Source organism: Podarcis bocagei (genome assembly GCF_964188305.1).
Source record: "Podarcis bocagei genome assembly, chromosome: 12".
Classification (NCBI taxonomy): Eukaryota; Metazoa; Chordata; class Lepidosauria; order Squamata; family Lacertidae; genus Podarcis; species Podarcis bocagei.
In genome coordinates, this window is record NC_138137.1 from 31,731,077 (window position 1) to 31,756,684 (window position 25,608).

The following is a 25,608-nucleotide window of genomic DNA, read 5'->3' on the forward strand; positions in this document are numbered from 1 at the left end:
TTCTAGTTCTGTTGCTGTATGAGTCTAAGACCAATATAAAATGCAGGGATTTTGCTTCTGTATATTTAACTTGAAAAGCATCCAGAATCAGAGTTCACAAGAGAGAGGACTTTACAGTGGGCTCTTGAATGCAAAGAGCGTCTATACTCAATCCATCATTTTATTCAGGACTCATAAAATCTCCTGTCCAATTTAGTCTTACTGGAGACTTCAGATTTGCGGTTCTGATGACCAAACGACTATGCAAAAGTCTAAGCAAGGGAAACTATATTTTAAAATAACTCAAACTGCAGCAAGGAACCAGACAAGCAAAATGAAAAATAAATATACATGATTTTAAAAACTTATTAGTACACTGCTCTTGCTAATTGAATTCCAACACAGCGCAAGACAATTGCTACAAAAATAACATCAACAAGCAGATTATTATGTCCAGAAAAATATGATTTGTCTAATCATGCAAATGCATTTGGAAGGCGAAATAATGAGCACATTTGATTCACAGATAGCGTATCCCCTGCCTGAATTACTGCCCTCTGAGATACAAGCCTCTTTAGTCAGATTATTTAAAAAAATAATAATCCATAGAACCAGATCCAGATATGTCTTGGGTGTGAGTGGTGGCTATTTTGTTTGGTCTGGAATCTACCAGTCTCAGAATGTAGCATAGGAATAAAACAGGGAGGAAGCTAAAATCTATTTCCATGATTGGCCTTGGTTTGGCTACTAAAATCATTTTTAAAACCTCACTTTATAATTTTTATAGTACTGGTGTTGTGAAAGCATTTCAAGCTTTGTGAGGAAATGTTGGAAACAAGATTCCAATAAATATCCAAATGGCCTGGAATTTCACTTTTTGATATGTGGGCACAGTTTCATATCTGGGTTAAAACTAGAGGCACATATACATATACGGTACATATGTGTGTGCGCACACTCAAACAGCTCTTAAAACAATGGGTTTCTGTTTGCAATAGCATGATCGCTCAATTCATACTATCTCCTAGGGCTGTTGCTCTCTTCTCTGCCTAGTCAGTCAAAGTCTATGGATGACTGTGCTTCAGAGCAATAGAAGTGCTTATGGGATTCCAACTCAACTTGTATCAGGGAAGCCCTCCTTCTGGATGATGTCATGGGCCATATATTGTCAGGGTGCGGGTGAATAACTGTTCCATAGAATTGTCTATGAAAACATCACTTGTTGGCATCCGTCTGTCTAGAGAGACAATGGAAAGGTGTGCCGTCAGAAGTAAATTTTGAGTACTTGCAGCTCAATGCTGATGTCAACTGGCTGCTAATGGCTTGATTTTTCAAGGCACACTTTGCCACCCATGTTTGGACTTAACGTGCATCTGTCCATAAGAGCCCTCCATCCCTCCCACTGATATTAGAAAATGAAGATCTTCTCCAAGCCCCAACATGAATGAGCAGGACCCGTTGTATTTCAGTTTTAATACATTTCCTCCCCAGAGTTCAAAGCTATCTGGTTGTATGTGTGTGCATGTGTCAGTGTGTGTGTTTGGGCTACAAATTATACTGTTGTGGAACCCTGTTGTTGTTTCTTGTTCTTCAATAAGTCAGTATAAATCTGAGAATGAATAAACTGCACAAACTATGCACGGGTGGTTCCCTCCCCCCAAAAAAACTCCATTTATTGCTATCAGCTGCAGGCCATTTTATGCACGATAAAGCTAGGCTCCTTGTCACCAGTAGAGCACAGGTTTGATCCCTGGTAGCGTCATCAGTTAAATGGATCTCAAGTTAATAGGACTGGAGGAAATGGTGGCCTTAGAAAATGGCCACCAGTTTGAGGACATTATTCCTGAACTAGATGAACCAAGAATCTTCTCAGGGTAACACATACATGTCTAAATTCCAAGTAAGCATGAAAGTGGTGGACTTGGGCTCCTGATACCTACATTCAAATCAGCTGTGAAGCTCATGGGGAGACTTTGGGCAATCCATCACCCCTCAATCTGGTTGCTGTAAATATAAAAGTGGGCAACCATGATATCAGTGCAAGCTCCTACAAAGAAGCATGAAAAACAAATGTGATAAATAGATGGGAATGTGTGTGCGCAAATGTATTGCTCAATTACCCTCATCATATAACCACATTTTATTTTTATTTCATGTAGTGTGTTGTCTGTCCAAAGTCACATGTACTGTGTGGCTCTCCACTAACATATCAACAGTATGGAGCCACTTCCAGGGGGTTCCATGTTCAAAGGGCTTCCCTGACACTGATTGCATGTGAGAATCAGGGCAATCTTTTAGTGTCATGGGCCATATGTCAGAAACTACCAGATGGGCCTGTTTCTGGACACCGATATAAAGAGCAGCATGGACAATGTGAGAGCATTCCCTACATGCATTCTTCACATGAAACTTCAGGGTGTGTGTGGTTTTTTCCTTAGTAAAGCTAAGGGTATCCCTGACCATTAGATCCAGTCGCGGATGACTCTGAGGTTGCGGCACTCATCTTGCTTTACTGGCCGAGGGAGCCGGCTTACAGCTTCCGGGTCATGTGGCCAGCATGACTAAGCCGCTTCTGGTGAACCAGAGCAGCGCATGAAAATGCCGTTTACCTTCCCACAGGAGCAGTACCTATTTATCTACTTGTACTTTGATGTGCTTTCGAACTGCTAGGTGGGCAGGAGCAGGGACCGAGCAATGGGAGCTCACCCCGTTGGGGGGATTCAAACCGCCGACCTTCTGATCGGCAAGCCCTAGATATTGGAGGTGCATCAAAACTCCAGGGAGAAGCAGTGGAAGGAGGAAAGAAAAGACAGGAGACTCACAGATCTACCCATGCTGCCCTTTAAAATCCTATCTCCTCTACTTTATTGGAAACTGGTAATAACCTTACTCTCTGATGCACAGATCTACCACCACCACATTAACCTGCCCATCAGGTTCCCATCTAACCTATTCATGGGGTTCTAGCTAACTTGTTCATGGAGTTGTTCTGTTGATAAATAAGATAGGAATTGTACACTTCTTTCTGCATTGAAAAGTGCTAGCCATTACATATGATAAAGAATCTGGTCTGGATGGAGCAACTTTTGCGACTGAAGGTGCCACCACCATCCATGTTATCTTCTGCCTGTCAGCACTATTGTCAACCACCATCTACAGAGTGCATATTGAAACTCGAATTCAAGTGTTTTATTTTTTTTATGTACATTTCAATTGTTTTCACCTGGAAACAAAAGATCTAAATACAGACAGATTGTAAATGTTGTAAGTTGTATAGCTTTCAACAATACTTTAGCTGAATAAATGCTTTGTACATAATTCTGTCATCTTAAATGGAGTTTACAGCTACATTGATAAAATGAATTCCTCATTTCCTTGTTTTTAACCAATAACAAGCAGAGAGACAATTACAAGTTAATATTAATAAGCAGCTCAAATAACACAGGTTAAACTATGTACAATACAAACCATTCATACAAATGAAGACTAGGATATTGTTTGTTTGTTTGTTTGTTTGTTTGTTTGTTACAATATTGTGTTATAAAGATAAGATGGACACTTACAACTTACATGTTACCTATCAGGCATTCTCCTTCCTATATGGCAATTGGAGAGTATCTCAGTTGAGTGATGACCACCAAACTACAAAATTGTAACTTTCTGTTCACATGTAAATTCCAAATGTTTGCTCATCTTTATTAGTTCAACAGGGTCCCTTTACCAAAAAAGGCCCACCTAACACCACCTTGAATGTGCCCACTGGGTGCTGAAGAAAAGTCAATATACTTTGTTGTGTTCATATAAAGAGGAATACTGAGCTCTAAACACACACATTTCCCACCCAACCCCTGTTTTAACAAGCATTTTACTCCTACAATATTATTTACCAGTACAGCTACTCCAAGTGATAGGATGTATGAATGGGGATTATTGATTATCATGTATTCAGGACCGTAAAAGAAGATTTCCATAACAGTCTGTGGAAAAACAAAAACAAAACATCCTCCGTCTAGTTAATCCTTTTTGCTCGATGATAGGTTATCCTGAAACATCATATATCAGACAATGAATGCCCTCTTAACAGGAATCTTAATAGATCTGCAAGCCGCAAAGAGGGAGAAAGAGAAAGACAAAGAGAGAGAGAGAAATTGTGTGTGGTATCATTTAAAATCCACAGTGATTTACAACTGGACTGATATACATGGAACTGACTGGGCAGAAATGACATTAGACTGGTTTCCGCTAAGATATTTGCAGCCAGTTGACATCAGCAGCAGTGTGTAGACACATTCCAGGCAAGAGATGTGGCCTTCTTCTTTGAGGTAACAGCCCTGTCGTGTGACCTCTTTCATATTTTTCCCCATATTTTTGTTTAAAATTAGCGTTATTTTATTTGTGTATTTATTTATTTACTCCACAGGGTCCAGTCTCAGAGGCGCGGCCCACTTCAACCTGAAGGGAAGTAAGGCGTGTCACTGTGGTAGTTGTAATCGGGACACACCTTCTGTACTAGTTTATAATCTGTACTATAAAAGGAAATGTAAATACAGATTACTTTAAACGGTTTGGAGCAGAGCCAGGAGACGTGACTTTGGGTCTGCTCCTGATAACATGTTTTTGAAGGGTCGTAGTTGCAGAGGGTGTTCTTGGTGGCTTTGTCGACCTTCTCATACTCAATGCGGCAGTTAAAGGACTTGGAATCTTTGGCATCAATCACTGTCTGTTGTGCCAAGTCAAACTCCACAATTTTAGTCGGGGGCACCAAGCTCACAGATACATTCCCTTGGCCAGTGGAATTATGCCTGAAGTAAACGCTAAACGTCCCATTGCCATGATCCACTATTTTCCCAGTTATCAAGAGGTTTAACTTGACTGTCTTGATGTTGGAATGAAAATCGCCCCAGCCAAACATTTTCTTAAACTTCCCAGTCTTGACAATGGGCCGTCTCTTTGCTCTGGGGCGAGGCTCTTGAAGGTCTGTGGAGTTCCTCAGCCATTCCCAGAGATCTTGCTCGGAATATGTTTCTGGGGCATCATACCGCAGGCTCAAATCCGTATCGTTCTCTTTGCCATGGAAAGTCTGTGATAGCAGCCGGCTGATGGATAAGTCTTTGCTACTCTCTGTCCATATGTGCTTTAGCGTGGATTTGGAACCACCTGATTTTAGAAGTTCTGATTTTCCACCACTGGTTAGATTTGCGCATGTGACCTGAAAGTAAGATAAAGGAAAATATACGTTTAGGTAAGGATATGTGTTTAAGTGCTATGTAGGTCTCAAAAAAGAATGCAATGCATTTTTCCCTTTATGCATTTCTTCTACGTGGGATACATTCACACACACTACTGGTCAGTCCAAATCCATCTTGAGAAAGCTTGCAGCTTTCTTTTCTTCAGGCCAATCACCCTCTTTAAAGCGCTTTAGCAAAGCCTTCACCTGACTTCCCTCAATTCACCCCACAACTCATTGGCCCAGTTTAGACAATATTGTAATCCACTGCTTAGAACACAGGTAACTCAAAAGGCGTGGTGAGAATTGTGTTCCACCTGAAGGATCACCTGTGATATAAACCATAATACAGAACCCTTAGCTTGTCACCTGAATTGGGTGTTTGTCAAGTCCTTGACCTCACCTTGCCTATGAAAGGTAGATTGAAATCCTTTGGGTAGGGATTAATGCTGGGTGCTCTCTGTTCTGTGCTGATTCTGGCACAGCATCCATGCTAAATAAAGGTTGTCATATAGTCTGCATTAGCAGAATTTATAAATAAATTTGTTATTTGTAAAGGTTTTCCTCTTTTTTTCCCCTTCTCACTTAGGTCCAGAAAAAAAACACGCTTGCCACAATAACATCTGAAAGGGGAAGCAAATCAACACCTGAACCCACAAGAAGAAGAAAATTATTTTATTTGGGTCATGAAGTACAGTCCTCATACCAAGACAATTCATTCACAGCACCACAGCTCAACTGTTACTTCCAAAAATTTCACAGTGGCTCAGTATAATATTAATCATTGTTTCTAGGAATCAGAAACCGATGCTACAGACTGAGCCTGTACATTCAAAGGACCTGGGGAATTGGGAAGGTGTCATCATTGGAGTTTTGAGTTGCCATCCCCTCCTGTTATCTTAAGGACAAAAGAACATATGATTCAGGCCATCTAGGGATGAGGGAGAAATTCCATTCAGTTCACATTTAAAGATAAACCTACCTAATTTGCACTTCCCCAAAGAATATGTGAACCGAAACATAGCCAGCCTTCAAACCACAGCCCTTCTTTGAATTTTGCACTGCAGCTCTCCAGCCAAATAAGGCACAGAAAAATGCATATCCAGGTGTAAAGTTTGCCTTAAAATGCATATATTATTTTTGTAAAATAACACACAAAAATATCATGGGAAATTGCATATAAAAATTAATTTTTATGAGGACTTTAAAAAAGACAAGTCAGAAACTTGCTGTCCCCTCTTGCACTTCCCTACAATAAGCATGCAGAGACACACTGCCTATAATGTGTTGTTGTTGCTGCTGTTGTTGTTGCTGTTGTTGTTGTTGTTGTTGTTGTTGTTTTATATCACACCCATCTGGCTGGGTTGTCCCAGTCACTCTGGATAGCTTCCAACACATATAAACATAATAAAGCATAAAACATTAAAAACTCCCCAATACATCATAGTAAAACAGTAACGGTAAAGGACCCCTGGATGGTTAAGTCCAGTCAAAGGCGACTATGGGGTTGTGGCACTCATCTCGATTCAGTCTGAGGGAGCCGGCATTTGTCCACAGACAACTTTCCAGGTCATGTGGCCAGCATGACTAAACTGCTTCTGGCACAATGGAACACTGTGATGGAAACCAGAGCACACGGAAACCCCGTTTTCCTTCCAGCCGCAGTGGTACCTATTTATCTACTTGCACTGGTATGCTTTCGAACTGCAGGAGCTGATACAGAGCAACGGGAGCTCACCCTATCATGGGGATTCAAACTGCCATCCTTCCAATCAGCAAGCCCAAGAGGCTCAGTGGTTTAGACCACAGCGCCACCTGCGTCATAGTCATCATTACTAGTAGAAATTGATCAGAACATAAGAAGAGCCATGCTGGATCCAAACACAGCTCCTTCTAGTCTAGCGCGTTGATCTGGCAGTGGGCCGCCAGATGCCCTTGGGAAGCCCACAAGCAAAGCCTGAGCACAATGGCACTTACTTGCCACTCTAACCAACTTCTCTCCACTAAAAGAAAAGGGGGGGGGGACCTGAAGATTCCTACTCTATGCAAATGCCAAGGCATTTTGGAAGCAGACAGGGAGCTCTTTCCCTTTTCTAGCATCCCCCAGTTTTTTAGCTGGCTGCTTCATTGAGAATTGCTTTACATCAGATTCCTCTTTCCCAAAGGGATACTCTGCTGTGTGGACTCCCTCAAAATCTGTAATCCTTAAAATAAAATAAAGAAACACCTACAACCGTCCTTACTAAATATCCTTCCCAGCTGCTGAAGAGCGCAGGAAGTTGGGAAGAGACAAATCTGGGTATGTTTGCCCCTGGGATGATTTAGCCAATTTCCTCTTCTTTTGAATTGCAGGGAAGATAAATACCGCCTAGCATTTGATAGCTGGTTTGTATCTGTGTTTGAGATCAGCACAGTGAGCGAGGAGAGAGGCTGTAATGAAATGCACTGATGGTGCACCAGTTAATGAAGCAGCAATGAAGATGTCACGGGGAGAGGGGAGAAGACTTAGAATATAATTCTTAAGCGGCATATTGGGAGCAAGAGCAAATTAGGAGGAAGGTGGCTTAAAAAGGGGAGAAAATGTGCCAATCATGCTTGAATTTGTCAGCAGAATATGAATCTGGGCAGTTAACTAGCCTCTGTTCCCTATCCCATTCCCAGCAATTGTAAGGAGGGGGGGGGGGACCAGGGATTTCTGCTAGCCAGTGAATTCTGTGTCCCGTCCCCCCCCCCCCGCCCCCAGAACATATTTGGTCTTTTGTCTTCAATCTCATTTCTAAGCCATCTGTTTGAATGCGTTGTGCACCGCAGGATTAAGCAACAAAGTCTCCTCTGTTCTAGGATGGAGTCCTAGCAAGCTAATTTTAACACTGGCTCGTTTTACGCTTTGTGCAAACAAGCTCCCAGTTATAAGATGAAGATTTTGAAAAGGCTCTGACTGCAACTACACTTTCAGGTGGTATGCAATGGATCCCGCTGCAAAAAAACCAGACCTCTTTCTCTTGCAATGTTCAGCAATGTCAAAAGTGTAATGGGATAGGGTTATATTGTTTTTAATTTGGATTGTGTCATCACTAGAAGAAAGGTTAGTGAGAGGGGGAATTCTAGCATCACACAGGGCACTGCTGAAATTGAAGAGCCCCATGTCTGTCACTAGTCTCTTTTTATTTTTCTTCTTATATTTCATAATGTGGCATTTTAAAAAATGATTCTGCTGGTGAGTTTGCACCATGCTGACCTCACCACCACCTCTTTCCTCCTTCTCTGCCTTCAAGTGAGCACCAGCAGGGAAACTGGTGAGCGGCAGAGCTCCACCACATCCTCTGCTACTGCTTGGACTGTGATAATGCCTCTAACCTTTGCATAACTGCAGTGTAGCCTACTATACCAACATAAGAATCATGTCCATTACACTTGCTGTGTACACCTCTGGACTTGTCCATCACTACTTCTTCTTCTTCTTCTTCTTCTTCTTCTTCTTCTTCTTCTTCTTCTTCTTCTTCTCCAGCTTAGATCAGGCAGTACCCCTACCTGCTGGATTTCAAGTGCTCGACAAGAGACTTTTCTATTTCAGCAGACATTCACTAAGCCTGTCTACGGAATGCTGTTTTCACCTGTGCTTTTTGTTTGTTTTGAAAACGTCATATCATTTTGATGGCTGGATCATTGTGTCGATCATTGTGTAAAGCACTTTGCAACCATCTTGTGGTGGGGAAAAAATGGCAAGGGCGTTGTGATTTGCCCATGATACAGCAGTCTGCGTGTGAGTCCCCCCTGAAGGCTGCCCTTATTCACCTGGTGAGCCTCTATGAATGATTCAGGATCAGGGTGGCAGCCAGTTTCGAAAGCGTTTCCAAAAATAATTACTGAAACCAAGGTGATCTAGCAGCTCTTTCACTTGTTGACCTATGTTTCGTCAATAATGAAATATCGCTGCTCAATAGTCTGTTTTTCTGACCAGTGTTTCGACTGAGGCATAATTTGCCCAAGGGCATATTAAGAAGACAGAGTATATTTTCATGATTAGGGAATTGATCTGTCTGCCTCGTTTCCTTCAGCTTGAAGAGAACACCCCTGTCACCTGCTTTTAAAGGCTGGGGACATTTCTGCTGTGACACTTGACTTCATTAGATGTGTTTTTCATGAGTATTAGTCTCTTCCCAGAGACCCCTGAGGGGGAAGCTCAGTCATTCATTTATGTCAAAGCCCATGAGGTGTTTTATACTCAAAGACATCCGTCATGTATACGAACTAGTGCCTACTAAAACTTCACAGGCTGAAAATTAGATTGGTTTGAAGGAAATCCAGAAAGGCCCAGAATGCGTCTTGATTTCCTGCAGCCTTTCCAGGTTACTATAGAGCTGTATCATTACCGCATTGGTTTGAGTCAGAATCCAAAAAGAAGAGAGCTGTCTCTTGCCAGCACATGCAGAGGAGCTTTTGTCTTCTTACATCAGAACAGAAGCTCCTCTGGCTAGATTGTTACATGACAAAGGTGTACTGAAGGATGGTGGGGAACTGGCAGACAAAAGCCAAATGAATGCTTCCCACTGCTCTTCACAGCAGATGATTCTGGAACAAGATCTACATCTAAAACATTGTTTCAAGGAGCGCATTTTAAAAGCTCAAAACAAATAGGATCTGCAGCATAATGTTACAGCATGAAGTGCTGTTGGTCACGCCATTTCATCCCCTGCTCCAGTTTTTTTATAAAAGTAATTCCCCGCTCCCAAACAGCATCCTGTTTGCACTGAACATTTCCAGATCTCATTAAGCTGTTTCTTGGAGATCCTTCTTACCTGTCTGGTTAGAATTTTTCTCCCCAAAAGTAAAGTAAAGTAAAGTAAAGTAGATTTTATTGTGCAGTTGTACCTTGGAAGTTGAATAGAGTCCGTTCAACTTCCAAAATGTTCAGAAACCAAATTGTGGCTTCTGATTGGCTGCAAGAAGCTCCTGCAGCCAGTCGGAAGCTGCAGAAGCCCTGTCAGACATTCAGCTTCCAAAAATAGTTTGCAAACCGGAGCAGTCACTTCCAGGTTTGCGGTGTTCGGGAGCCAAACGTTTGAGAACTAAGCTGTTCGAAAACCAAGGTATGACTGTACTAGCCAAAAACCATGACAAAGCCGTACAAATATGATTAAAAGAAAACACACAAACACATAGCCTCTGTATAAGCCATCAGAACCATATATTGCAAGGGAGACTAAATGGGGCACCCCCACGACTACATACAGTACAATGTATTTCTATCTGGACCTCCAAATCTCCCTTACAATTCACTGGAATTTTCTGCCCTCTTTCTGACCTTTCTTGTCACCGGCACAAAGAGGACCACATTATGGTTTGTTGCACTTCTGCAAACCTTCATTTTCCCCCAAGCCTGCTGACTCCTCCCTCTTGTGCTGCTGTTTTAGCTGCGGAAGGAACAGTCCCAAACACTGAACATAGAGACAATGATGATAACCACAATTTTGACAAATATTAAAGCACCAGGCTACATAGAAGTCACTTCCAGAGTTCCTAAAGAACTGAAATTGTTGAAGTGCTAAAATCCACCACAGAACCATACAGGAGGTCTGGAAGTCATATAGCAAATGTTAATGCATCACGTAATTGACTACGATGGGATGTACTAAAGGAGACATCCCCAAACTCGGCCCTCCAGATGTTTTGGGACTACAGCTCCCATCATCCCTAGCTAACAGGACCAGCGGTCAGGGATGATGGGAATTGTAGTCCCAAAACATCTGGAGGGCCAAGTTTGGGCGTGCAGATCAGGAGGTCTTTTAAAAGAATTTGAAAAATCCCTAGAAGATAGGTTTATCCTCAACCCTGTATACCTGGCAAAGCATCTCCACCCCAGTCATCCAACCCAGACACTGAGATCCAGCTCCGAGGGCTGTCTAGCGGTTCCTTCAATGCAAGAAGTGAGGTTACAAGGAACCAGGCAGAAGGCCTTCTCAGTAGTCATACCCTCCCTGTAGAACGCCTTCCCATCAGATATCAAGGAGATAAAGAACTATACAACCTTCAGAAGACATCTGAAGGTAGTTTTTAATGTTTTATTATATTTTTGTATGTGCAAGAATCCTCCCCGAGTGGTTGGGGCAACCCAGTCAGATGGGGGGGCGGTTTACAAATCTTCTGCCGGCCCCATTTGTCCACATCTATTAGCCATGACAAGATAAACAGGGACTCTGCATTCCTATGCTGCATATATACTTTTAATCAGATATCCTACTGGGCGAAGACTATTACCTTCATAGGAACCAACTCGTAGGAGCCAAAGTCCCTTCACCCCCCATAAAATATTTGAGGGGGCCAGCTCCCACCCCCATGTTAATGGGCATTGCCATTCAAACTGTGTGTGTGTGTCACACCACGTGATCGATTATGTGGGGCGGGACTTATCTGGCCCCTCCACCCAATATTTTATTCAAGTTGGCACCCCCAATTAGCTTTATGTGATGTGGCACATGATGTGGGCATGTCCAGGGATATATTCTTTTTTTGGTCTAAAGCTATTATCCATGTCAGTTTTGCATTTATGAAATCATTAATATTTGCAGCTGTTCTTGTACTTTTAAATTATATTCCTGTAGTGTGATGATTAACAGCAGGACAACGAAAGTGGATTTTGCATGCATTTATGGTTGCTAAGAGACTTTGGGCCTGGAACGAACAATGCCCATCATCTATTACACAATGATCTGAGGACCTCATAGTCCTGGCTACATTTGAACATATTTCAAACACATTAAATCTGTGTGGATACCTATCTGGACATTTAGAGGGCTTGTATTAATTAATCTATTGCTTTTTTGTAATTGTTTTTATTAAAGATTTTATTGGGTTACAAAAGGACATGCATCGTTTCTATTTTCAGGTCATAAAAGTCTTTTCTACAGATCAGTTATATTTGATGTGAGGCTTTAATGTTGTATACAGGGCTTATATTAATTTATAGGTTTAATTTAAGATTTGTGTGCTAGTGCTCCTTATGTTCTTATTGTGGACTGATGTTGGATTTTCTTCTTACTGTTACAGTACTATTATTTATAACTATTTTTATTTTATATTATTGACTTTAATTCTTTTCTCTTCTCTCTTTTCCCCTCTTCATTAAACTATTATGCGTATACAGTGGTACCTTGGTTCCCAAACGGCTTAGTTGTCAAACATATCGGCTCCCAAATGCCGCAAACATGGAAGTAAGTGTTCCAGATTGCAAACGTTTTTCAGAAGCCGAACACCCAACATGGCTTCCACAGCTTCTGACTGAGTGCAGGAAGGTCCTGCAGCCAATCGAAAGCTGCACCTTGGTTTTCAAATGGTTTTGGGAGTCAAACAGACTCCTGGAATGGATTAAGTTTGAGAGCCAAGGTACCACAAGAGAGAGAGAGAGAGAGAAACAATGCAAGATTAGATGGTCTTTGGTTTCATCTAAGAAGGCAGTGGGATGCAGGTGGCGCTGTGAGTTAAACCACAGAGCCTAGGACTTGCCAATCAGAAGGTCAGGGGTCCCTTTACCTTTACCTTTAAGAAGGCAGTCCTTCTAGGGTCACCAGCATAGAACCCACAGGCATGCATGTGATCATAGATGTCTTTCCTTGTGCCCACAAAGTCCCCTCTCTGACCCTTCTCTGCACTGAAATTAGTCTTGTTGTAGCCAATATGAGAGTTTGCAATCTGTGCTTATGGTGTGTGTGTGTGTGTGTGTGTGTGTGTGTGTGTGTGTGTGTGTATTTGTGTGCCTGTTGCTCACAACAGTTTTCCTGGTTTGCAAATGGGCCCACAAACCCAATAAGGTTGGTGTGGGAACTGCGTTGCAGTTCTTCTGAAAGCTCCTTTCTTATTTTATTTCTTCTTTTTCTGTTAGTCGAGTCTATTATAATAGCTTGTCAGATAACAGAGTTACAGCATGCCTGATATGTCAAAGCATCTCACTTTACTTTCAACTTAGCGCACATTACACCATTAGGGTACCAGATAGGATGTGATCCAAATACTAAATGAGTTACGAGACTCAGAAGAGATATCCCAGAAGTGCTTTCTTGCAATGTTTAGCCTTCGAATTCTGGCAAGTGCACAGTCAGAACATGCCATAAATGGCAGCGATGCAAGCAAATTTATAAAGATTTGGAGGAGGATTGAAATGTTAACTGTATGAAATATCCGATTAACTCTTGCCCTCTGCTTCACATTTTTAGAATGAATTTAAACTAAACTCCTGAAGCCCAATGCCAATGTCGTCATTACACATCCCACCCACCCCCCACACACCCCGCCTTTGGTAGATGATTATGACTTTTGAAAAAATCACAGCAGTTCCATTCTGCAGGGGATTAAAGTTTCCTGGAATAAATTAGAGTGGGTTAAAAATGTCCAACAGAGTTTTAAGGCCTCTGCATAATATAGGCATCACAGAGTTCTCTTCGCGATGAAATGAAACTCTAGCTAGGTAAATAACATTAGTCAAGGAACTGGTGTCCTGATTCTACACTCCTGTAAGCCCTCTTTTATTAATATTGCCTGTGCCATTTCCCGCGTATGTGCAGAAAAGAATATTAAATAATTCTAGAATTTGCCTGAAAGGCCACTGAGCAACATTTTAATCAAAATCTGCACTGCGTTCCACTTTACATATGCCACTGGTTTAAGATGCCCTTTTTCATATGAGCCGCAACGTATGTTATAATATAGACCTAGTCAAAAATAGTCATTCTGCTCAGAGTAAGAGACAACACACTGATGTTTTCTTTTAAAATATATGCTAAATTGTGACTACAATATTATGAGTGATGGGTTTTAGGTTTGGTTTCATTGCAACAAGAACACATAAGGCCCAAGGATGCCAAATTGAGGCAAAATGAAACCAGAAATCCGTGCGCTGTTGTGTAGCTTTTATTTGTTTCTTTGAAGATTTATACTCAGTTTTTACTTATTAAATAAACTCAGAAACAGCTTATATAGTAAGTCTACCCGACTCTCTTCCGGGCTGTAGTTAGACCCAAAGGAATGCATCACATGATGGTTCCAGAGAGGCAGAGGGCTTGCTCTTATTCACCTCTTTGGTTTTAATTAATTTTTCTATTGACATTTTTATTTCATAAAATTTATAGACTGCTTGATTGTAAAAAAATAATAATATCAAAGTGGTTTACAAAGAGCTAAAACCATATTATCGGGGGAAATTGCAATACATTGAAGCATACAATAAGTTAAAATACTGAAACAGATTAAAATTTACACCAGCTTTTGTAAGCATCTGGGTAAGCTGGACTGAACAAGGATAGGAGGAGATGGATAAGGAAAAGAAAGCAACAAAATGCACACTGTTTGGCTGACTATATAAAACTCATCTGTTCACCCAAGCTTTTCATGGCATGTGATCCAGCTGCGTTGAGGCATTATGAACACAGTAACATAGGAAGCTGCCTTTTACAGAGTTAATCCATTGGTCCATGTAGCTCAGCATTGTCTACACTGATCCCCTGATTTGTGGTGTATTTTGTACTTGTTTTATGAACGTAATTTCATTTGTCGATTTTCTCTATTCACCGCTTTGGCAATTACACACACACACACACACACACACACACACACACACACACACCGGTACAGCTACATATCACTTGAAGTAATCAAAATGTTCTGGGTTTGTTTTGCAACAGTTTTGTCAGGTGGTCTACCATGATCTTAGATTACTGAGGGATCAAATAGTGATTTGCCTAAGGCTGTTCACTGGGTTGATGAAGCTAAACTGAGATGTGAAATGGAGGCTTTCAGCTTATAGCTCAAGCTCTTAACCAGGAAAGGCAAGACATGCAAATCAATCAGTACCATATTTTTTTCGTGTATAAGACGAGGTGACCGGCTCGCATCCTGCAGCCCCTGCCAACTCGACCACCAGACCGAGAGCACCCGCTGCCAAGAGCTACCTTGACTATCTCTACTTGCACTTTTTCTCTCCCCCTCAAACCCCCACCCCGTCCCCGTGCTCTGCCTCAGCATCCTGCTTAGGAGCCTCCTGCCCATTGCTTACATGGAAAGGCGGTGGCAGCAGCCACTGAGGGGGGACAGCTGCTGCACCTTTCTGGCCCCACCATTTATTGTCCAGATTTTCACTTCTATTTTAGGATTTTGTTTGCTTAGTTTTTGATTTTTAAAAAATAGGGGTTGTCCCTATACATGGGGCATCTTATACATGGGAAAATACAGTAACCAGGGCCAGATTTAGGTTTGATGAGGCCCTAAGCACTACTGAAGGTAATGGGGCCCTATATGTCCAGCTGTCCTTTGTCAACAACAAATTGTTGTGTTGAATATATCCTATATGGTAATTAAGAACAGATTAACTTTGAGAACCAAGGTACCACTGTATATAGAAATGAGCAAACCAGTGGTATTTTAGGGATCAGGCTAACAGGCGGGGCCCATTACTTACATCATAGAAGCCTACACAACACAAAACACTGTTGCTGTATATAGGTTTTATTTTGTTTTTTATCTTATATTTTGGAAATGTACATCCAGTTGTTGTTTTTTCTTTAATTCTTTTTGGGGGCCCCAAGAGAGTGGGGCCCTAAGCTATAGCTTGTTTAGCTTATACGCAAATCCAGCACTGACTGTAACCATGGATGAGCAAGCAGGTATAAGTGCCAGTTACTATACTTACTCCTACTGACTGAAATTTCTGAGATATGCTTTCTTTCCTATACATCAGGGATGAGGAAACTTTTTAACCTGGTGTGCTGAGGTCATTATTGCCACAAGCACCATGAGCCAAATTTGACAGGTGGGAGGGCCCACTGATCTGTCAATCACCTGACGTCATGATGACATCATTATGATGCCAGGTGACAACAGTGCCTTTAAAGAGTGTTTCCAAGCAGTTTCTGTTGAATAGGTTCCAAGTGGTTTCTACTGAATGTGCTCTATTTCAATAGAAACATCTTGGAAATGCACTTCAAAGTGAAGGACATGCATTTACCTTCTATGAATTGATTTTAAATAATGGGTATAATTAGATGGTGGTCCATGGAACCTGAAACTCATTTGGTTCTGGTTATTGTACAGAATCCTAGATCTCTTGTTCCTTTGCTTCCCTTTTTTCCTTTTTCTTTTCTTTTTGGGAAAAACTTTTAAAAGTGACTTTGCTTACAAGATGGCTGAGGGCATTGAAAAATGTGGCACTTGTGAGACCCCAGCCAGCCCGCCATTTCAGTTTGCCCAGAGGCATCTAGTCATATCAGTGAGCATATGCAAAATGTATGCAGATTTGGGTCATGCGGCTGTGCCTTGAGTCAAGGAAGGAAGGAAGGAAGGAAGGAAGGAAGGAAGGAAGGAAGGAAGGAAGGAAGGAAGGAAAGAAAGAAAGAAAGAAAGAAAGAAAGAAAGAAAGAAAGAAAGAAAGAAAGGTTTTGATAAATCCATCACACTTGCACACTAAACACCTGAAGAAAACCCGGATGCACCCAGATCCTGCTTACGTTCAACAAGAAGGGCATCACAGTTATGTGCCGACTGCTTTTACACAACATGCAATATTCTTTTTACAGCAGTACCTTACCTAATTAACAGTGAGAATTAATAGTCATCAGAATTAATCAAATTCAGTATGAAAGTGCTTGGCTCAGGAGAGCTCTGGTTCAATTGCTAGTGCCATCAGTGAGATCATTAATTTAAACTAGATGAATAGAAGGGCCTTGGGGCATTGACACAGGAGTTGAGGGAGGCTGTTCAAATATTCAGATCCATTTTGGGCTGCATGCAGAGTTGTCAAGTTCTATCTGCAAAAGTCCGTAGATGCTGATTTGCAGTTTTAGGACTGGGAATCCCCACTTCCTTTGGAAATATTAAACAGCCCAGATGCACACCCATTATCTTGAGGTTAGTGGTTCTGCCCGACGCTATAACACCTAAAGGTGGGGACATCTTTCAACCAGTTCCCCACAGTTCATCCTGTGCAATCCAGAAGACACAGTGCAACAGAGAGAGGGCAGTTCAGTTAGGGACAAAGGAAGAATTCAATTCAGCTTATATTTAAAGGCAAGCCTACCAAATTGGCACTTTCTGAAACAAGACACAAACTTTCTGAAACAAGACACATCCTTCCACATTTGCACTTCTCCAATTTTTGCAATGAGGTTCGCCAGCCAAGTAATGTGTACAAAGAAACATATACTAGGTTAACCTGTGAGAAAAAAAATATTTTTATTAGTGAAAATAGTATGCAAGAAAAAATGAACGTACTAGGGGAAATTGCACACCAAATGTGTTTATTAGGAGAAATTCACATGAAAGTGCTGATGAACTTTCACGAGGACTTCTTAAAAATGCAAACTGATGTTGAAATGTGGAGAACTGACCTGAAGAGTGGAGAATGACAAATTTGCCATATCCCACCAGCTGCTGTTGTTGGAATCTATCTGTCTTGAGAGAAAATGGAGTGCGCCTCCGAGTGAAGTGTTAGCAACACCATACTGACCTCCCTGGGGTGCAAGCCTAGGCAGTGTGTATGGAGGTCCTGGGCCGCTCAGATGACAAGACCCCACTCTCAGCCTTGCTGATGTGGTCCAGAGGAAAGCTAAGCAATACATATGGCACCAAGATGCTGCATAGGCAGGTGATTTTCAAAAACTGGTACTTTATTGTAGTGATCTGTGCTTCACTCATCATTCTGCTCCTACCACCCACATTCATGTTACCAGCCCTCAGTGATTTGTCTGTGTCTCCTTCAAGAACAAAAGCAAACTGTAATGCAAATAGGAAGAAGAGCTGAGTTCCTGGCTCAGCAACATAAATTTACATGCCTCAAATGAGCCATGGTGACCTTTTCTGGAAAGGGAAGGGAACATTGCTGCAAACAGCAAGAAACCTCCACCCCAGGTGACATAGCTGGTGTGCGGGCCCTTTGATCCTCAAGATGTTGCTGGACTCCAATTCCCATCATCCCTGGACAGTGTCCATGCTTGCTGGGGCTGATGGGGCTTGTAGTTCAGTAACATCGGGGGTGGGGGAAAGGTTCCCCATACCTGTCGTGCAGAATTGTGGTTCAAGAAAAGGTATATTCACTCCTCATTCTCAGAATAGCATTTAATATCACTATGTAGAATAGTCCCACCTCAGTATCAAACCACCTCTCGAGTGTTAGTTATCTGAAAAATAGTTTATTTTTGAGTCATTCTGGATATAGACCTGTTTTGAGCTTCATTCTGGTTCAGAGTCTTCATGACACTTTTTCCAAGCCAGCACACATATCTCTCTCTCTCTCTCTCTCTCTCTCTCTCTCTCTCTCTCTCTCTCTCTCTGTGTGTGTGTGTGTATCTCACAAGCAAGTTTATGCTCAGTGGCCATGCAACAACACGAATAGGAAAATTAACCTTCGCCAACCAACTTAATTTGTTTGGCCGTACCAAATACTGATAGAAAAGATAACTAAGAGAGGAAGTCATAAAACCACATTATAATGCAATAGAGAATAGCGCTCTGCAGTAATGTACTTGCTAATAACATCCAATATGTTCATACATTTAACAACATTAAAATGTAAATGTTAAACAATTTGTGAGAGGAAAGCTGTTTTTCATCGCTCTTGGAAATGCATTCTGCTGGCCCTGTTCTCTTTTCATCAACTAGGGTAAATCCATCCATCCATCTATTTATCTATATGTCTAAAAGACCCCCTTGGTTTTCATCTTGCCTATAAAGAAAGTAAAGAATCATGAAAAAATGCAATTAACAATCAAACTTTACTATCCCCTTCACAGTCTTTCTGGGCTTCAGTTACACCCAATCTAACCCAATTAATCTTTCATGTTGAAAGGATAATATATAATAGATAATGACTGGAATTCATAGCATGGTTACACACAGCAAAAGCCTACCGAAATCAATGGGGCTTACGCTCATGCATGTGTGTTGGATGGAACATTCTCCCTCCCAAACCATATATCTCTATAAAACCTTCAAAACTGAATAATTAATTACCAACCACACAGTTTATCCTCTGAATTTGCAAGTATGATAAATCAGTCCAGATTCAGAGAAGAGGAGAAGACGATGCCTCACACTGGCCCAATATTATCAGCAGTGTTTGGGAAAAAAATCTAAATAACACTATGCTACTGTAGTAAGAAAACTCTTGATTCTTAAAGTCTGAGGCCATTGGGGGCATCAGAAAAGAGGGGATCGTTTCAGCCCACATTCCAGTTGTCCCCTTCAATGGCACCCATTTGCTTACCATTAAAGGCTGTGGGGAAAATAAAATGTATCAGGGATCAGTGAATGCAAAATTTGTCCCTGGATGTTTCCTTATTGGGCTTCAGTGGGTTGGGGTTTTCAAATGCATCTCTCTTAACAGGGACAAAGAACACTAGCGGATGAAGGGTTGTGCACAAAATATCCAAAATATATAAATAAATGTTTTATAGAATCATAGTCCTGTAGAGTTGGAAGGGACCCCAAGGGTCATCTTCTTGTTGTTTAGTCATTTAGTCATGTCCGACTCTTCGTGACCCCATGAACCAGACAGGCCCTCCTGTCTTCCACTGCCTCCCGCAGTTTGGTCAAACTCATGCTGGTAGCTTTGAGAACACTGTCCAACCATCTCGTCCTCTGCCGTCCCCTTCTCCTTGTACCCTCAATCTTTCCTAACATCAGGGTCTTTTCCAGGGAGTCTTCTCTTGAGGTGGCCAAAGTATTGGAGCCTCAGCTTCAGGATCTGCCCTTCCAGTGTCATCTTAGGTTACATTGTTTTAGATTATTTTAATGGGGGGGTAGTCTTCTTAGCATAAATTGTAAGCAACCAGACAATTGTAAATGAGCTTATTTTTTTAAAAAAAATAAAAAATAAGCAGCCAACATGGTGGTCCCTCCTGATGTTTTTAGACTCCAACTCACATTCACCATTGTCCTTGCTAGCTGGGGCTGATAGGAACTGGAGTCCAACAACACCCAGCTGAGGAAAGCTGGGCAAGATACTTCTCCAAACATCAAGTTTTGTAATGCATCTCCAGGACAAAGTTTAAAATCAGGCATGTGCTTGTGGGTGGATGGAAATGGCTGTGCCACGACTGCGTTTTACCTGTGAATTTACTGCCTGAGATTACATTTCTGCAATGTCACCCAAAGAACCTTTATGGTGTAATTATGGCTCAGATTGCAGCACTGGTCACAAGAGGGGTGGCACTGCTATTTGGAGCACTGCCTCATTAGGAAAGATTTGTAAATGCAGCTCCTTGATTTCAGTGGAGTGACTTTAGCTACGGAGTGCTAAAACAAAAAAGCAGAAATTCAGCAAATGGGCTCAGAATCTCTAGCCAATACCCATTGATACTGAAATATATTGTTATTACCTCCCTAATTCCCACTAGCACGAGAATTGTTCATTCTAGGATTCTCAATCTGTTATAAGGAATTTAAAAGCCAATGAAAGAAAGAGGGAGCTTCTCTTACTGTTGACAGGGAAAGACAAAAATGCCCAATAACCTGATCTTATGAGCTATTAAGCTGAAGTACAGATTCATAGGACACAGTATATGAATACACTTTCCTCTAATCAAGTTAAAGAAAATATATAATGGCCCACACTGAGACAAGGCAACATTAAACTACGGTGTATACACCACAGTGGTAGTGATGCAAAAACAGACTTGTAAATTGGCATGAATAAAACAATAAAGAAAGGAATAGTCAGTGTGGTGCCATCTAGATGATGTTGGACTGTAGTGCTGGCCGTGAGCCATACTGACTGGGGCTGATGGGCACATCTGGAGGGTATCATGTTGGACAAGTCTGCCCTACCTCCATTGTCAGTGGCAGTTTGCTTTTTATTGCCATTTGCTGGGAATCACAAGTGGGGAGAGTGCTGTTGCTCTCAAGTCCTGCTTTGGGCTTCCCATGGGCAACTGGTTTGTTGACCACTGTGCAAACAGGCTTCTGGACTAGCTAGGGCATTGGCCTGAGCCAGCAGGTTCTTCTTGTGTTCTTACAGCCATTTTTAAGTGCGGCTTTGGTCTTCAGGACCAGAGATACGCTATTCAAGTATGACTCCATACTGAGGCAGCCTGGAGGTTTCCATAGAAATCATAGGATTGTAGAGATGGAAGGATCATCTAGTCCAACTCTCTGCCATGCAGGAATATGCACTTGTCCCAGATGGGGATCAAACCTGCAACCTTGACATTATCAGCACCATGCTCTAACCAGCTGAGCCACCCGGGCCATGCTGCTTCTGTACTTGTAAAAGCTATTTATTGCCTTTCCAAAAGTTCAAAACAGGCCACCCGGCTGCCGGCTACCTGCGACCTGGAGTGAGTGCTGTGCAGAGCTACTTGGTGCCACATGCTTTGAATACAAGACTGTAAGTCTGTAAATCTCAGGAAGAATTGCAGGTAAAAACATGACTATCCCCAGTTTTCCCTAATAACAATGTTTTTTTTCCTTTTCCTAGCTGGTTTTCAGTGTATACTAACTCAAGCAATCACTGGGCACAACTGAAGGGAACAGTATGTTATAGTCATTGAAATCTGAATTAACTTACCACTATGGAGGCAATTAATGGTGAATATGCTTGAATGGGTTATATGGGCATAGTGATGTTACAAGAACATATTACAAGCCTGCTGGATCAGGCCAATGGCCTATCTAGTCCAGCATCCTGTTCTCACAGTGGCCATGTCTGTGGGAAACCAACAATGTCCCATATTGGTGGGTATTATTTTATTGCAGGGATGAGGAACAGGTGACCCTTCACCTGTTGTTGGACTCCAACTCCCATCCATGCTAACTAGTATTGCCAATGGTCAGGGTTGGTGGGACTGGAAAATCTAGAGGGCCATTGATGAGCTACTCCTGTGGTAGAGCAATAATACGGTACAGCCCACATATTTCCCATGAGTCATGGCAATAGGAGTGTAATAAGGGGAACAAGTGTCCAAAGGATAAAACAAACTGCCCGGGAGCCAGTTTTTGCATGGAAATCTCCAAAGCTCCCAATCATAAGAACACTTGGCATTTAGAAACTTGTATTCAATTCATCAAGTTCATGATGAAACTTAAAATAGTCATAAAAATTCTGCTTTGATCAACCGTGCAGGGAATAGTTCCAGTATTAAAAATAGAAAGTATGAATCACACAAGTTGGGCATTCAAATGGAGTGAGGCTGTTAATTCAAACCCTGCAAAGTCATCCCTCCCCCAACCAAAAAAATAAAATAGAAAATTAGGTAAATTGAATAAGGTATAAAGAAAAATGAGACATGACAGGAGAAGGCTGTAAAGCTTCTCAGCACAAGTCTAACATTGGCAAAGTCATGTGTTTTTAAAAAGGAAAGGGTGGTAGTTTTTTTGTAGACCTGCATGACACCTTCTGGAAAGGGAGCTTTTTTATACGTGAAAGGAACAGATGTTTTGGCAGATAGCATAGAAAGAATCCCGTCAGAGACTATAAACAATAAACTAAGCTTGAAGGGAATAAAAAAAGAAAGTGGAGAAAAATGTGAGGTATAAAACAAAAGCACTAAAATGATACAGATAAGGCCAAAATGGGGGGGCACATTGTTTTTTAGAAGTACTCAATAGAGGGAGGGAGGGAGGGAGGGAGGGAGGGAGGAAGGAAGGAAGGAAGGAAGGAAGGAAGGAAGGAAGGAAGGAAGGAAAAGTTTTATATGAAAGGAGAAATATTTTAAGATTTACCTCATCACATTTCACGGCAAGGTAGGGTTGGAAGATTCATTTGACGATTGCAGATGCAGTCGAAACAGGGGGGAGTGAAATTTTCAAGTATTTGAGAAGAACTACTAATTTGTAGCCAATATTAAAGAACAGCTAGTTTTTGAACATTTGTTGTATCTAGCATACATTTAAAAAACTATTATACAACTTTAAGCAGTCATAGAATCCTGGCACTTTCCCTCTCATGCTCTCCAGAGATTATTATTTACAGACATACTGCCTCTGATACCAGTATATAACCATCATGACTAGTAGCCATTGATAGTCTTATCCTTCATGAATTTGGGTACCCCCATCTTAAAGCCATCCATGCTGGTAGCCATCACTGCATCTTGTGGAAGTGAATTCCATAGTGGGAAATGTGTGCTGTGTGAGGAAGTATGCTGTGTGAAGGAGAACATGGGTGGGTAAGTAGGCATGCTCTTCTTCTTCTTTCTATGCATAAATGCCAGATCAGGGAAAGGTATTGTCTAACATACCCCAAAGTGGATAATGGCTGGTCCCATAATATTGACCAGTGCCAGTGATCTGACTGCATAGCATAGCAAAATCTCTTCACCACATGGAAATTTAAGTGAGATTTGTAGAAGAAGTTGGTTCTATTTTGGAAACAAGTCCCTCCCCTCAAATTTGTGCGAAGACTTCTGTTTTGTTTGGTCGAACCCACTAGACGTCTCTTGCTAAGAGACAAAAAAACCCAGAGCTTACATAGAAGAAGAAAAGAATTGGGAACCCAAAGCTCAAACCTTTAATAACCTCAGATTTTAATTTTAAAATAGGTCACTCATATAGGAGAAAAAAGAGGTTTTGGGAAACATATGCCTTACATACATACACACAAATGAAATAAAGCCTGTCCCCATTTATTTTGTGTGGATGTTAGATTATTTCTTCCCATGTCATTTCAAAGCTTTGTTCTGGTCTAATCTGAATACATGAAATCACGACAGTCAAGATTCCTCAGCCTTGACAGCTGGTGAGATCAATTTTGCAAATCAAGACTCATTTCCTAAATATGCAATGTAAACACGCACCCACATGAACCCTGTAATGCCTCATATGTAAAGTCACTAGAGAGGAGATGGGCAGTAACCCAAGAGAGGATGCAAAGCCACTGGAGGAGAAGGGGGCAGAGACTGGAGAAGGAAGTGCAAGTGGAGGGGTGGGGGTATGTATGAACAATGTCTTAGTGCAATGTTTCTATATGTTAACTGTATTTTTGTAATATTTGTTGTTCTTTACAGTGGTTACATATCCTTTGGGATACATACGTGGCAAACCCGGAGGTATTTTTCCAGATTTCACCGCGCGTGCATGCACAGAAGCGGCCCCTCCGGTTGTGGAAACCTCAGGATCCGACCAGAGCTCCGGAACAGATGATACTACTATTACTACTACTACTACTACTACTAATAATAATAATAATAATAATAATAATAATAATAAACCTTTATTGTCACTACACCACCTGTGTGCAGTGAAACCAGAGTCCGCAACCGGAGGTACCCCTGTATTTCTGTACACCACTTAGAGAGGGATTTTATATATTAAGCAGTATAGAAATTATTCAGGATTGCAAATCGCATTCTCACTTGCACATGTTTGTTTTTCAGCTTGCGAGGGGCACTGTTTACAAGAAAAGTGATCTGGCAGAGGGGCAGAGCAAGTCAGTCCCGTCCCCCTGCCCACACGAGTAAACTCAGGGCTCAACCACACTTTCGTTAGACATCTATTTTGATTGTTTTTTGTATCAATTAATTCCCTCCGGGTCTGGGAGCTTATCTTGTTGTTCTGCAGCAAAAATCTGATCTTGCCCATTGACATGTGTGCCACCTTGCCCCCATGATTGAGGGGGGCCTGGGACTATGCACTGTCAGCAAGCCATGTGCGCACACCCCACAGCATGCTGACCTCACTCACACACACTGTGGGGCATGCTAATGAGTTGTGTGGATACTGCTTGTAAACATGACACAAGCATGCCCCATGGCACACACAGCCAGTGGGGAACTTTGGGGGGCCCAGCCCTTTCATAGGGAATATTGGGGGCCTGGCCCCTCACCCCCTTACTCAGTGCCTATGCCCACCAAATCAGATCTTATCAAATGAGCGGGAAATCTGAAGAGAGTTTCAATTCTTGGACTGAGAAGAATTAATTGGTGCACAATATGATCAAAATACAGGTCAAGAAGAAGTGTAGATGAGCTCAACATGTCCAAATTGGGCTGTTGTGGCATGAACATCCTGTGTTAAAATAAATAAATATCAAGATCCCTAGATACGACTTCTCTCATAGCCTTACTACATTTACTTGCACAATTCAGGACTCTTTCCCCTATCTATTTAAGTAATTTGGGGGCTGGTTATGTAAGCTACCTTCCTCGACAATGCTGGCCTTCTATTTCTTATTCTTGGTTTATCATTTAAATGCCAGTCAAGGCAGCACAGAATGTTATAACACAAGTACTTGTGTATTTGGAATAAAGTAAAAAATCTAATTAAGTGATCACCTAATAATAAGGATGTTGTTATGAACTGAGGCCCTCAATTACTTGGTCCCCCCCCCTTCCTCACTAGACGCCCAACACACCGTAAATCTATACAAGATTAAGAAATAGAATAGAAAAGTCTCCGAAACTACTTATTGCTATCTGCAGATAAAT

At 41.6% G+C, this 25,608-nt stretch overlaps 1 protein-coding gene across 4 annotated transcripts in view; it reads right to left on the reverse strand.

Moving 5' to 3' along the window:
• Positions 1 to 573: 573 nt before the first annotated feature.
• NXPH1 (neurexophilin 1) overlaps positions 574 to 25,608 on the reverse strand; it is a 168,444-nt gene continuing 143,409 nt past the window's right edge. For all 4 annotated transcript variants that reach the window (XM_081164899.1, XM_081164900.1, XM_081164901.1 and 1 more), the window contains one exon: positions 574 to 5,188. In XM_081164899.1, the coding sequence (XP_081021025.1) occupies positions 4,427 to 5,188 (762 nt within the window). In that variant the 3' untranslated portion in view covers positions 574 to 4,426. The remainder of the gene's footprint in view (positions 5,189 to 25,608) is intronic.